This window comes from Peromyscus leucopus, chromosome 7 (assembly GCF_004664715.2).
Source record: "Peromyscus leucopus breed LL Stock chromosome 7, UCI_PerLeu_2.1, whole genome shotgun sequence".
In the NCBI taxonomy this organism is placed as follows: Eukaryota; Metazoa; Chordata; class Mammalia; order Rodentia; family Cricetidae; genus Peromyscus; species Peromyscus leucopus.
This window is the reverse complement of record NC_051069.1, coordinates 47546618-47559677: the sequence shown is the minus strand read 5'-3', so window position 1 is coordinate 47559677 and position 13060 is coordinate 47546618. Positions and strand designations below refer to the sequence as shown.

Here is a 13060-nt window from a genome sequence, read left to right as displayed (position 1 = left end):
AGTGACTGATATCTTAAACTTCTATATAACCATTAAATAATACTCACATATGTAAAATTGAAAAAAAATGTTTAAGTGAGTATCAAAACGAGTTAATTGCAACACAAATTCTGTCTACTGAGAATGATATTAATGCCTTAGGTCTCTACACAGAAAAGAACTGGTCACAATAGTTGCAGTTACCACTAAGGTGTTCTGTAAAATATTTATGTGTGCAATAAAAATAAAATATTTAAACATAAACAGATATTGTACCTTTTAAAATATTCACTATGAATCACAAACATAAATGTAATACTATAAAACTATTATGGGATAACTAGACAATTTAAAAGACAATAATATAAAAAGCAACCCTCTTAAAATGGGGAAAAATAGGGACGTCACTGAAGATGGCAAACATGGGTCTCATTGGGGAATTGCAAATCAGAACAATATGGTACCACTATTCCCATGTTACACAATGGCCAGCTTAAAGAGAAAATAACAACACCAAACATTAACAAGGATGTATATTAACAAAAAACTTGCACTCACTGTTGATAGAACTAAAAATGAAAACCAACTTACAAAGTTAAGCATAATCTCACTGCACAGCTGGGCAATTACGATCATAGATATTTGTGCAATTGACTGGGCAACTTATGTCCACACAACCTGCATAAAGGTAGTTTTAGCAGCTCTCATAACAGTCACCAAAACCCTCTACTAACCAAGATGTCCATCAACCGCTCAATGGAAGAACAAAGTTTGCCATGTCCGTGTAATAGGTCGATGAGTATTTTTTCTAAAATATAGGAAAAGAAGCTGCCAAAGCACATGGAGGAATATTAAATCACATATTTACATGAAAGGAGCCAATCTGGTCGGCTAAATACCATGTGACTCCAGTTATGTCACAGCCCCAGAAAGGCCAAGCTGCATTAAAAAATCAATCAGAGGTTACCAGGGATTTTCAAGAAGAAAGGATGACTAGACACGCATAGGGCATGGCTAGGTCAGTGATGCTCATCTGGATAAAACTGATGGTAGATATGTGCCATCACTCCACTGTCAAAGCCCGCAGAACGTAGTGACAAAGACTGAACCTTAGTTATTGATAATATATCAAGACTAATCAATCAGTTTAATGCCACACCAATGCCAGATATTGACAGCAGTGGATACGTGTAAATGTGATGTGGGCAGCACAGGAATTCTCTGTACTGTTTATAGGATTTCGTAAACCTAAACTTTCTCTAAAGCACAAAGGGCATGATTTTAAAGTCAGTCCAAGAATACTAGTGTACATGAACACAATCTGGAATTTTTCTGAGTAAAATCACTCTGCTCCCAGCAGTCGAGTCTCACTTCCCTTTGCAGAATTCCCTTGCATGTCACATTCCCTGGGTCATATCTGTCAGAGTCGGGGGTGGGGTGGCAAGAAGACTGACTTGTCCTCCGGCAGTCATCTGCTCTCTGAATGGCACCCCATATGCTGTTGGTGTATAGAGTTCCCATTGTTGACATTTATGAATTGACTATAATTATACTGTGATTTCCTTCTTTGCTTGAGTTAATTAGGAAGATGTTTAAATTTCTAAGTGGTATTTTTTTAAATGTTACTTATTTCAGCTTCATCACTTGTTTGAGATATGTGAGTTGAATACAGCCTACTTTTTGGATTCTATGACAATTTCCTTTGTTGGTAACTCAGTATCTGACCAATTTTTTTTTATGTCGTCTAGAGTCTAGATATTTTGCATTCTGTACTATGGAGCTCAATTTTTCCTGTTTGCATTCTGTAGGCAATTTTAGCTGTAAAGCCTTGAACATTTATTTTTGTTATATATATTTAGTGTTACATCACTTATTACATCTAAGTTTATCAGTATTCTAACACCATTATGTGTTATATCTTTTATCACCTTGTCACATAGGATGCAGCTAGCTTTGAATTTGATTGGTATCATGCAGTATTTTAATAAAGGCCTTTTAAATTGTATTAGTTGTTTGATATGCCCCTGACCACTCTTTTGATTTTAAATTTCAATGGTATTTGTTTTTATTGGTTTCTATTCTGAATAGAATACAATTAGACCATGGGGAAGGTTTTTGTTTTGAATAGTCTTTGTTTGAATGAAAGAGATCAGGCCATTGATATTTACAAGGGGAAACAGTGCCTAGTATTATCCCAGTAACTCGTTGTCACTGTTCTCTTTGAAGTCTTGCTCTTTGAGTATTTGTTTCAGATATAGTTAGTAATTAAGGGAAGCTAAAATAATTTTCTCCCAGGACATCTGCACCTTAACTCTGGGAGCCTATGCCTGCTATCCACCATATGTGACAGAAAGGGATTTGGCACTGTGACTAAGGATTAGAAATGTGGGATTCTCCTAAATTAATTCAGGAAATCCTAAAATGTAATCGTAAGAGGAAAATACAGATCTGACATGCAAGCAGAAGAGGAGAGACCGTAACATGAGGGAAGGATTGCATTGAAGGCCACGAGGGTCGAATGCTGACAGCGGCCTGAAGCTCAGACACTGGCATGGATTCTCCCGCAGAGTCTTCAGAGGAGGCATAGCCCTGCAAACATCTTGATATGGGGCTAGTAGATATGTTTTAGATTGCTGGTCTCCAAAGCTGTGAGAGAAATAAACTGATGTTTTCTAAGCCACAGAGCCTATAGCTATTGCCACAGTAACCACAGAAGGCAGAGAAATTCATTTTTCTCCATTTTAAGTTTACTTTGTTGTAACTTCCCTTTCGTCTTTAGATGTAATCTCTATCAATGGCAGATAGAAAACTATATAAATAGCATCCTGAGTGAGGTAACCCAGACTCAGAAGGACAAACATGCTATGTACTGACTCATAAGTGGATACTAAATGTAAAGCAAAGGATAACCAGACTACAACCCCCAACTCCAGAGAGCTAGCTAACAAGGAGGACCCAAAGAGGGACGAATAGATCTCCCTGGGAAGGGGAAATAGATGAGATCTCCATGAGTAAAATGAGGATGAGGGGTGAGCAATGGAAGGTAGGGGATAGGGGATGAGAAGACAAGGGAACGGGATGGTCGAGCTGGAATAGAGATGGAGTGGGAGAGCAAGGAAAGAGATACCATGATAGAGGGAGACATCATGGGCATAGCGAGAAACTGGGTGCTAGGGAAGTTTTCAGGAATCCACAAGGATGCCCCAGCTTAGACTACAGCAATAGTGGAGAAGGTGCCTGAAATGGCTTACCCCAGTTAATCAGATCAGTGAATACCCTAACTGTCATCATAGAGCCTTTCTCCAGTACCTGATGGAAGCAGATGCAGAGATCCACAACCAAGCACCAGGCCAAGCTCCAGGAGTCCAGTTGAAGAGAGAAAAGAGGGATTCTATGAGCAAAGGGCATCAGAATAGTGGTGGGGAAACCTACAAAGACAACCAAACCAACTAGTGGGAACTCATGAAATTTAGATTAACAACTGTGGAGCTTCCATGGGACTGGACCAGGTCATCTGCATAGTGAAACAGTTGTGTAACATGATCTGCTTGAGGGGCCCCCTAATAGTAGGATCAAAATCCATTCCTGGTGCATGAGCTGGCCTTTTGGAGCCCACTTTTATGATGGCACACCTTGAACAGCCTTGAGGCAGGGGGAGGGGCTTGGACCTGCCTCTGCTGAATGTACCTCCCCATGGGAGGCCTTGCCTTCTTGTAAGGGGAATGGGGAGTGGGCTGGGAAGGGGAGGCTGGAAGGGTAGAAGGAAGGAAGAGGGGGATCTTTGATATGTAAATGAACATTTTTCTTAATAAGAAAAAAAAGAAAACTATAATAAATATGCAAGTGAGGACTTAACAACACCTCGCTCTTATACTTTCCCCTCACACAACTCTCCAGATTCTTCCCTGGAATATTCATTCCATGTTTATATTCCTAACTATCTGGTAAGCATCTTGTTTTTTTGATGTCTTCCTTATATGACATTGTTGTTTTATCCCCTTTCTTCTTCATTTTGAAACAGTTCTTACTCAGTTTCCTCATGAGGATTTTGGAAGGGGGGGGTGTTACATTTCCTTCCTTCATACATATCCAAAAAAAGCTGTTCTGTGCATTGGCATTGAAATTAAATTTACAAAATTCTTGGATCACAACTTTTCTTTCAAAATCCTGAACACATTCTCTGGCATTTGCTTTTTTATAGAGAAGCATGATAATTTGTGATGTATTTCTTTTAGATACGTTTATTTTATTTTACTGTACCACCTAGATGTTTGAAGATGTTTCATCTCCAAAGTTAAATACTCTTTTCAGCTATGTCTCAATGTTAGTATCATCTTTGTTAATATTGCCTGCAGCCCTAAAAATCTGTTTTCAGTGACTTTTCTTCCCATCCCAGATTCTGAATTGTGGCACCACCTCCCTCAGGACAACACAGATGTTCAAGACTCTTAGAAACTGCCCACCACGATCTTCTCTCCTGCTGCCCACCCCCATCCTTTCATGCCACCTTCTTGGCACCATGTGGTCAGCCTAGACCACTCTAAATCCATGGCTCACACACAGAACAACAGTTCTCTTGAAGGAGGCATTGGTCTGACTTTTTTCTTTAAACTTAATCAAACTCTTTCAGTTTCTCCTTTGGTTACTTTTTACACAAGAAAATTTCTTTTTATGTCCTTCAGGGGATGGGGCATCCATCTCTGGTCATTCTTTCCAACCCTCTCCCTGCAACATTAATTCTGGAATGTGTTTGTGGTTATGTTATAGAGATAAAAATTAAATAAAGAATGACACAGATGCTCCTAACTTCTGATGACCCAGTGTATGGTTTTTAGAATGTGTGATAGGACACCCTTGTAATCAGGGTTTTCGCTTTCAGCACAGGAGCTAGCCAACTTTGTAGTATGAGATAGGCTGTGTGTGATGATTCTGCCCAATTGGAGGCTAATATAAGTTTTCTCAACATATGTAAAGCAGGGTAAGCTATGATGTTCACAGGACATTAGTGTTCTCAAAGGCTTTATCAAATGAGTACATTTCAGGTAGCAATAGCTCTAACTGAATAGTAACCTAAACTGAAGTACAACTATAATGGGTTGATCTACTATAGTTGATTATAACGCAATTGTAATTTGTTTGAGCTACTGAAAGAACAACAAAGATACAAACTCCAAACAAATACGATCACCAAAGAGAAAGCCAGACTCTCACCCCTACACTCCCGTCTTCTATGGCCCCTGTATTCATCCACAAAAGGAAATATCTCACTGACTAAGGTTACTCCAAAAATTTCCATTGTGATCAGACTTTCTGACATATTTAATCTAATAATATTCTAAATATGAACCTGTCACTGAAGAGATGTTAGCTTACATCCCAATTTCTTCCTCTACAGAGAAGGCAAATAAGACTGTGTCCATGATATGTAGAGGGTATGGATGAGGTTAGCAAAGGCGAGTAGGAGGAGGGAAGCCAGGCTCAGAAGCTCAGGCCACATACAGCTCTACTAGATCCCTGCAGGAAGGGGTGAGCTCTCCAAGAGTGATGCTCGGGTAAATGACTGGAACAGCATGTGGATGGACTCCCGGAAACCAGAATCCCTCTTTCACCTCTCACCTACTCTCACTGATAAAGGCAAATGGACTTTTGTTTCTAATGATTCTGGAATGTCAACTGTGGCAGAGAAAATTAGTTTAGCTTTAAAAGTCAATTACAGATAAATGTACCAAGCAAATGTCAAGAGAGGCTGATCCTGAAATCTGGAATTTCCCAGAAGCCCCTGAATGCACTGAGGGAGCCGTGACCATTTCCCCCCTCTCTCTGGTAGCAATGCAAAGTCCAGCAGCAAAGCCCAGATCTGCTTCCAGCAGGGAGGGCCCGACAGTGCCTCTCTCTCTCTCAGCCCTCACCAGCACCTTGGTTCAATCCTCTGGTCTCTAAATAGCAAGAATGCTATGTGCGTTACCTCTCCCATCTGAAGTCACAGGTGTCCTCTGCTTCCTGCCTTAGGTTGTCCTGCTCTATGCCTCTACCTACGTCCTGGTGTCCCTCAGCATAGACAGATACCATGCCATCGTTTACCCCATGAAGTTTCTTCAAGGAGGTGAGCAAGCGTTCTTTCATAAAGATCCTTTCATGGAGTGGGATTATTTTTTGTTAATATTTTATTAATATTTTTCTCTGCTCCAACCATGCCTTTCTTTTCTTTCTCTTCTCTTTGTTCTCTTTCTCCTCTTCATTCACTGCCTAATGGGTCTGAGTGTCCACATATACACAAAGAAAGTTGGGGTGTCTGGGGAATGCTACCTGATCCTGGCCCCATGAGAGAACTCCTTGGTGGCCCCATGCTGTGGCTCTTCACCTCAGGGATGTGTTTCCACCTAGTCCCTTACAGCCCTGGCAGCAAGCATACCCTTACAATGAAATATGTATTGTCTTTTCATGTTCTTCATTTTCAAGAAACAAACACCTGGCTTTCCTTAACCCAAATCCACAAAACTGGAAAAGTGTTGTTAATTTACTGAAAACAAAGGAACTTCTTCCTTAGTCCAGGATCCCGAAAAGAAAAAAAGCAGATGGCACATAACATACTGTGATGCTCACAGTAATGAGTGGTGCTAGGAATGTTTCTTGATGGTGTCCAGTGCACAGTGCAGGAGGGGAGGCAGAGCCCAGGAAGCTGGGAGTCCTGAAGTATGGAGGCACCATGAAGGCTCACCCACAGCCAGCTCCTGTGTTCTGCACTTTCTGACCAGACAGTAGGGGTGGAAGCCTGCTTCCAGGGGGAGGAGCTTGAAGATGCTGCTGATGAAGAGACTCTGTGGGTTCCCAGGAGCCATCAGTGATTGGCAGTGAGCACTGTAGAGGACCAGATAGCTGCCCTCTGCTCTGCACACAGGCAGACCTGGCCTCATGGGTCCCTAGCCTTCTCATACACCCATAGAAACTGAAATATCACTCAAAAGACAGGCAGAAATCAGGTATCTTTTAAATGTGACAAAAGCTAAACTGGAGAAAATATATAATGCATTTAAAATGCTCCCAAAGAATTCACACACACATACACACACACACACACACACACGCACGCACGCACGCACGCACGCACGCACGCACGCACGCACACATGCACGTACACACGGCAAATAAAACTTCAAATCCATTGGAAAAGAACAGGTTTGTTAATACATAATACTGGACTAGCTCTATAGCCAGTTGAAAACATTAATTCCATATGTCACAGCTAATTAAAAACAGACCCTGTTGGACCAGAAAAGCCAGTCATTCAAATACGAAGGCCTAAGAGAACATAATGACAAACCTTCCGTCATCTTAACAAGGAAAGGGACTTTCTAGGAACCATGCTGAAAGTAGAAGCAGTAAAGGAAACCATTTGTCACTTCATCAAGGTCCTAAATGATTTATACAAATAAAAACCATGAACTAGAACACAGGGACACATGGGTGAGAAAAAAATCAAAAGACGAAGAGCTAATATCTTTCTTATGACAATTTTGGCAAAGACATAAGAACGTCGACTGAAAAAAATAGAAAAAAACATGAGTACAGATCAAGAAACAAAGAAATAATTAGGAGGCACACAGAAGTGTTCATTTTGACTGCTAATTAAAGAATTGCAAAGATTAAACATGGGGAGAGGAAATCGTACCAGCCAGCTAAATGAGATTAAAAGAAGAATCATGGAGCTGTGTATAGTGGGATACATGTGGGCCTGTACCCCCACATGGGAGCTTTACCCTACAGCAGAAGGGTCACACCCATTTCCCTATGAGGAAACTGAGGCTTCTGGGGACACTGGCAGGTCCCAGTGGCTCTCACAAATCAGTCTCTATAGTGGCCCTTGTGTGCTCCCCAAGCATGTTTGTTTCCAGGTGCTCAGACATCTTTCTCTTTTCTTTAAGCAGAGAAGCAAGCCAAAGTCCTCATTGGGATAGCCTGGAGCCTCTCATTCCTGTTCTCAATCCCCACACTGATCATATTTGGGAAAAGGACACTCTCCAATGGTGAGGTGCAGTGCTGGGCGCTGTGGCCAGATGACTCCTACTGGACCCATACATGACCATCGTGGCCTTTCTGGTGTACTTCATTCCACTGACCATTATCAGGTGAGAGCCCAGGGGACTGGACCCAACCTGATTGCGTTTCTACTTTACATCTTCAGATCAGTCACTGTTCCAGAGTCCTTTGGAAACTTGTTGGAATGCAGGATTCTATCTAAAACTCCCATGGGCTTAGCCCTGTACTGCAGCAGAGTTGAGGAAAGCAGAGCATTTATGGATCGTGTACTCAGATGCATGCATTGTGCCAAGTGGCTGATCCCATCTTCACAGTGCCATCCTGTGAAATAAATTACTTCATTTTCTGAAAAGTAAAACTCAAGAACTTAACATCACACAGTATTGAAATCCTGGTCTGTCTGATTACACACCCTGTTCACTCTTTTATATCATATGACCTTTCAAATACAAATTATAATACTGGCTTTAGGGATCTTGGAAATTAAAAACAGACATACTTAAAACAAATTGAACAAGAACATACTATAGGATATCAGTGCATGCTTGAGTATATGGGCACATCACTAACACTTCTTGCACACCACCGCTGAAGGACAAAAGGACTCCAGGAAGAGAAGGCAAAGGCAAGGGAGGAAGCAAGCTCCTTGGTGACCAAAAGTTAGAATGTGTTGGAGGCAGTAAGTGAGCAGGTAGACGGTGTCTGCCAGGGAGAAACAGATTCCAGGGGCCGGGCTTGGGCAGAGCTTCGCTCCTGATTGACTTCCCAGCCTTCACCAAGCCGCTCCTCCTAAGTCCCCGCCCACCAGGCAGGTGCCTGCCCCAGGAGGTGGCACAGCTCTTAGTGGCCCTTTCCTGGCTGATTTGTGAGATCTGTGACTCTGAAATTTCTTTCCCACATTCATTTGGCTGCTTTTTGCAGGAGGACCGTTCCTCCAGCCTGCCTGCTGATTAACTCATGGTTTGTGACTGTGCTTCCAAAGTCAAGACCGAATCTGTTTGGGAAATAGTTTCGGAGGGGAGTTTCACAGCTCTCACCACTCCAGGGCCTCCATTAGACCTGGTCCGGCTTCTGGGCTGTTGGTGACCTTCCATGTCCTTGAGCTTCTTGGAAGCATTTCCTGTCTGACAGGAAGCCAGAGGGTCAGCCACCAGCTTTGCTTCTTTCTAGGCCAACTGGCTTCTCTCTCTGGGGGCCAAGCGTCCCCGACCTCTTAACCAAGCTCAGGCGCTCACTGCACTGGCTAGACTCCCTCTGGCTCTGTGTGTGTGTGTCTTTCTGTCTCTGCCTCTCTGTGTGTCTCTGTATTTTTCTGTATCTCTCCTTCTCTTTCTCCCCCCCGCCCGCTTCCTTTCTCTTTCTTCTTTATTTCTTATTTCTTCTTTATTCTGACCTCCCCTGACTTGACTCTCTTGTTGATACCTCTTTTACGTAAGGTTAAATAAACTCTTAATGCCATGCTTCCCTAAATGAAGAAGCAACTCAGGGGCATTCGCTCACTTTGGTGGCCATACCTCACAACTCCTAAGCCATGCTAAATCTGTTTCCAAATTGACTATGATGATAGGCAAAAGAAAATGTAATCATTCTTTGAGTGGTTGTTTGTAGTATTCTTTGAGTGGTTGTTTGTAGTATTGTTTTATTTGTTTATTTGAGGCGTTTTATTTGCTTTGCTGGGAGACCTGAGGTTGTGGGGGGGGTTTGAGAAGATGTCACTCTGTAGCCCAGACCATCCCACATGTCACTACATAGCCCAGGGTAGTTTAGGACTCAGCACAGCACAGCACCTACTTCAGCCTCACAAGTGGTGGGAGTATAGAGGGGAGCCACCACATTTAACTGTTCTTTTTGTTTTAGGTTGCATTTCCTTCATTACAAATGAGGTGAAAACATTTATGCTTTGTTACCACTTTTGTGTTTTTCAAGTAAAATACATCCTAACACTCATTTATGTGTGAAAGTTCTCATTTTCTCCATTCTATATCCTTGGAGATATGCTTTTGCAGACGGCCTTTTCCATTTTTAATGTGTGAGGGACTTTGCATTGGCTGATCCAGAGTGCTGATGTGCCCACCTTGGGCCTTCTGCTTCCCCCATAGTAACTGTTTCCAGAGGACACCTCCCTTGTGCCACCTAGCCCTCAGTGAATCATTCCTCACACCTCGTGGTGGCGATTTCAGGATCACCCGTCGCCTTGGTGAGGACGAACTCCTTTAGGTCCTCCATTTCTCCTCTCCACTAAGCCATGGGAGAGTTGTCTGCCAGCCCCAGAGAGAGGAACACCTGGGACCTCTACTTCCTGGCTTCATTCTCACTTCCTTCTAGTCCTCTTTAGAGGTTTGGGAAAATGGAGCTGGCAGTATCTATGAATGCAGATTGTTATCTTTTGTTTTCTTGGCCCCCAGTCTGGTGTACAATAAATATTTGGTAAATGTTGGAATAGTTGAGCAATGCAGCCCACATAGTAACCTATACTATTTGTGGTACGTGTGTGTCCTGGTGTCTGTTATCTGTGTCTCTCTCTGTTTCCTTCTCTCTCTCTCTCTCTCTCTCTCTCTCTCTCTCTCTCTCTCTCTCTCACACACACACACACACACACACACACACACACACACACACTTCACATGCATGATCCTAACACAGAAATTTCGGATTATTTTGTGCCCACATCACTTCGGGGTATGTTAGTTTATCTATTAATATATACGGAAGGAAGGAGAAGGCGACTTCGTGCCACCTGCGCGAGCTCTCTTGAGAGTTGTGCATGAATAAAATTGTCACAGTGCCATCATCGACTAAATCCGTTCTCAAGGCTTGAAGTCACTGTGACTGACAGCAGAGGCAACACTTGGCTTTTCTGGGTCAAAACAACCCCTGTTTTCCAGGTTCCCTTGGTGGGGGTGTCTAATTGTTTCAGCAGGGTTGTTTGCCTGGGTGTAATTGCTCGAATTTCACTGAGCTTAATTTCTTGTGACCCAATTGATTTCGCACCTTCCTATCATTTTCTCTCCCGAGACAAAGGTGGAGGCAGAAAAGATCCATGGTCACACTTGCAAAGGGACAAGTGGGAACGCACACATTAGTTACGGAGCACTGGTTTGTGGTATGTGAGGAAAATCCACTTATTTTGCTTGGGCAAGAGGGCTCAGCTGTGGGGAAGCCCCATGCTAAGGGAGTTTCCTTGGAGTACAAGGCCACTGTGGTTAAAAGGGACCCAAAGACTTGGCCAACACTAACCACGAGCATGAGGCCTAAGACCGAGGAGCATAGTGGGACCTGAGTCAACCCATCTTACCAGGAAAGGAAGTGCCACGCTAAATACCATGATCTAGTGGCTAGGGAAAGTCTCCTGTTTTTAAAAGCATGCTCATTAGTTCCCTCCATGACAGTGGATGTTTGCATGGGATGTCCGACCTCCATTCCACTTCCATTCCTGGATTCTCCTAGCAGCCCCTCCCCTTGGCACGACAATGGCTCAAGGACGGATGACCCAGTTCAAGCGGAAGAGCTGAAGAGAATGTGTTCAGGAAAAGGACACTGGTTTTTAACAAGGAGTATGAGGATGGGGTCATCTCTGCCCCCTTCCTCTCCGGAAGTGTAAATGAAGAATTGACATGAAGAACCTGCACTGAAGAGCAGCCTGGGAGCTATGGGAGGGACTGGGGACGTGAAACCTGGACAGCCTGCACTTGAGTTTGCCTTTATGAGAAATGCATAGTGTCCCAACTACATGACCTGCTCCAGAGCTTTCTGTAGTTTGCTCCAGCATACTCTCTTCCTGACACCCAACTCTTAATACTTGGTGGCACCAGACTTCATCAGCAACAATGGGAGCTTTTCCTCTGCTAACCTTAGAAAAAGCTCCACTAATTCCATGGCACCAAGTGACATACTAGGGCCATTCAAGACTTTCTCTATTCCAAGAGTCCATGAAGCCTGGTACCAGCTATAGATATAAAACATGCCGTTTTCTTCTAAGTTCCTTAAGGAACAAGTTGTCTCAGCATCCCCTCTCAGAGACTGATTCTTCCTTCATCCCTCCCAAACCCAGCTGCACACAGACTGGCTCATAGCTCTGTTGTTCCTCATGCCTTTTTATATGTTCATTTTTCTAGATATTCCTGTACACATGAACTACATCAATGGCGAGTCATTCTGGCTTCAAGAATATTCCTGTGTGTCTTAGGTCCTTTTCTTGTTGCCTAGAATAAAATATCCTCACCAAAGTAGCCTAAGGGAGAAAGGGTTTCTTTTGGCTTACAGTTTAAAGTTACAGTCCATCATGGTGCTCCTCATGTCACAGGAGCAGGAGCTTGACACACTGGTCACTTCATAGTCACACTCAGGAAGCAGTAAGTGGGACTGGAGAGATGGCTCAGCAGCTAAGAGCTCTTAGTGCTCTTTCAGAGGATCTAGTGACCAATTACCAGCACCAGCATGTGGCTCTCAACCATCTGTAACACTAGGCCTCTTCTGGCCTCCTTGAGCATCAGACATGCATGTGATATATACATGAGAATACAAATAGGAACACACCCATGCCCATAAACACAAAATAAGATCACACATGCACACACACACACACACATACACACACGCATATATATGCTTTTATAGATATAATAATATATATATAATAAAAGCAGAGAGTGGTGAATGCTTGTGTTCTTCTCATGTTCTTTTCATATAGTCAAGGATCTCAGCCCAGGCGGGGAATGTTTCTACCCTACCTGTAGTAGACCAGTTTTTCCACCTTTACCATCCTCCTTAAGATAATCCCAATAAACATGCCCAGAGGCCCATCTTTTAGGTGATTCTGGTCACCAAGTTGACCATCAGGATCAGCCATCACACTATATAACATAAAAGATGTGGTGAATGGTAAGACCAGTTAAGGTGGACAGTCCCATAGGATCTACAGAAGGGATACAAACATGCTCTATGGGTTGAACGTATCAGGAGGATGTCTAGAGGTACAAGTGGCACATGCAATTCTTATGTATCCTAAGGGAGACCTGTGGTGCTCTGTTGGTGAGATAGCACC

The 13060-nt window shown here is 43.0% G+C and overlaps 1 protein-coding gene across 1 annotated transcript in view; it reads left to right on the top strand.

Annotated features, from left to right (window-relative positions):
* The window catches only part of Npsr1 (neuropeptide S receptor 1), a 192980-nt gene that overhangs the window by 154114 nt on the left and 25806 nt on the right, over positions 1-13060 (top strand). Inside the window, 3 exon segments of the mRNA XM_028872595.1 lie at positions 5989-6082; positions 7905-8045; positions 8048-8105. Coding sequence (XP_028728428.1) covers positions 5989-6082; positions 7905-8045; positions 8048-8105 — 293 coding nt within the window.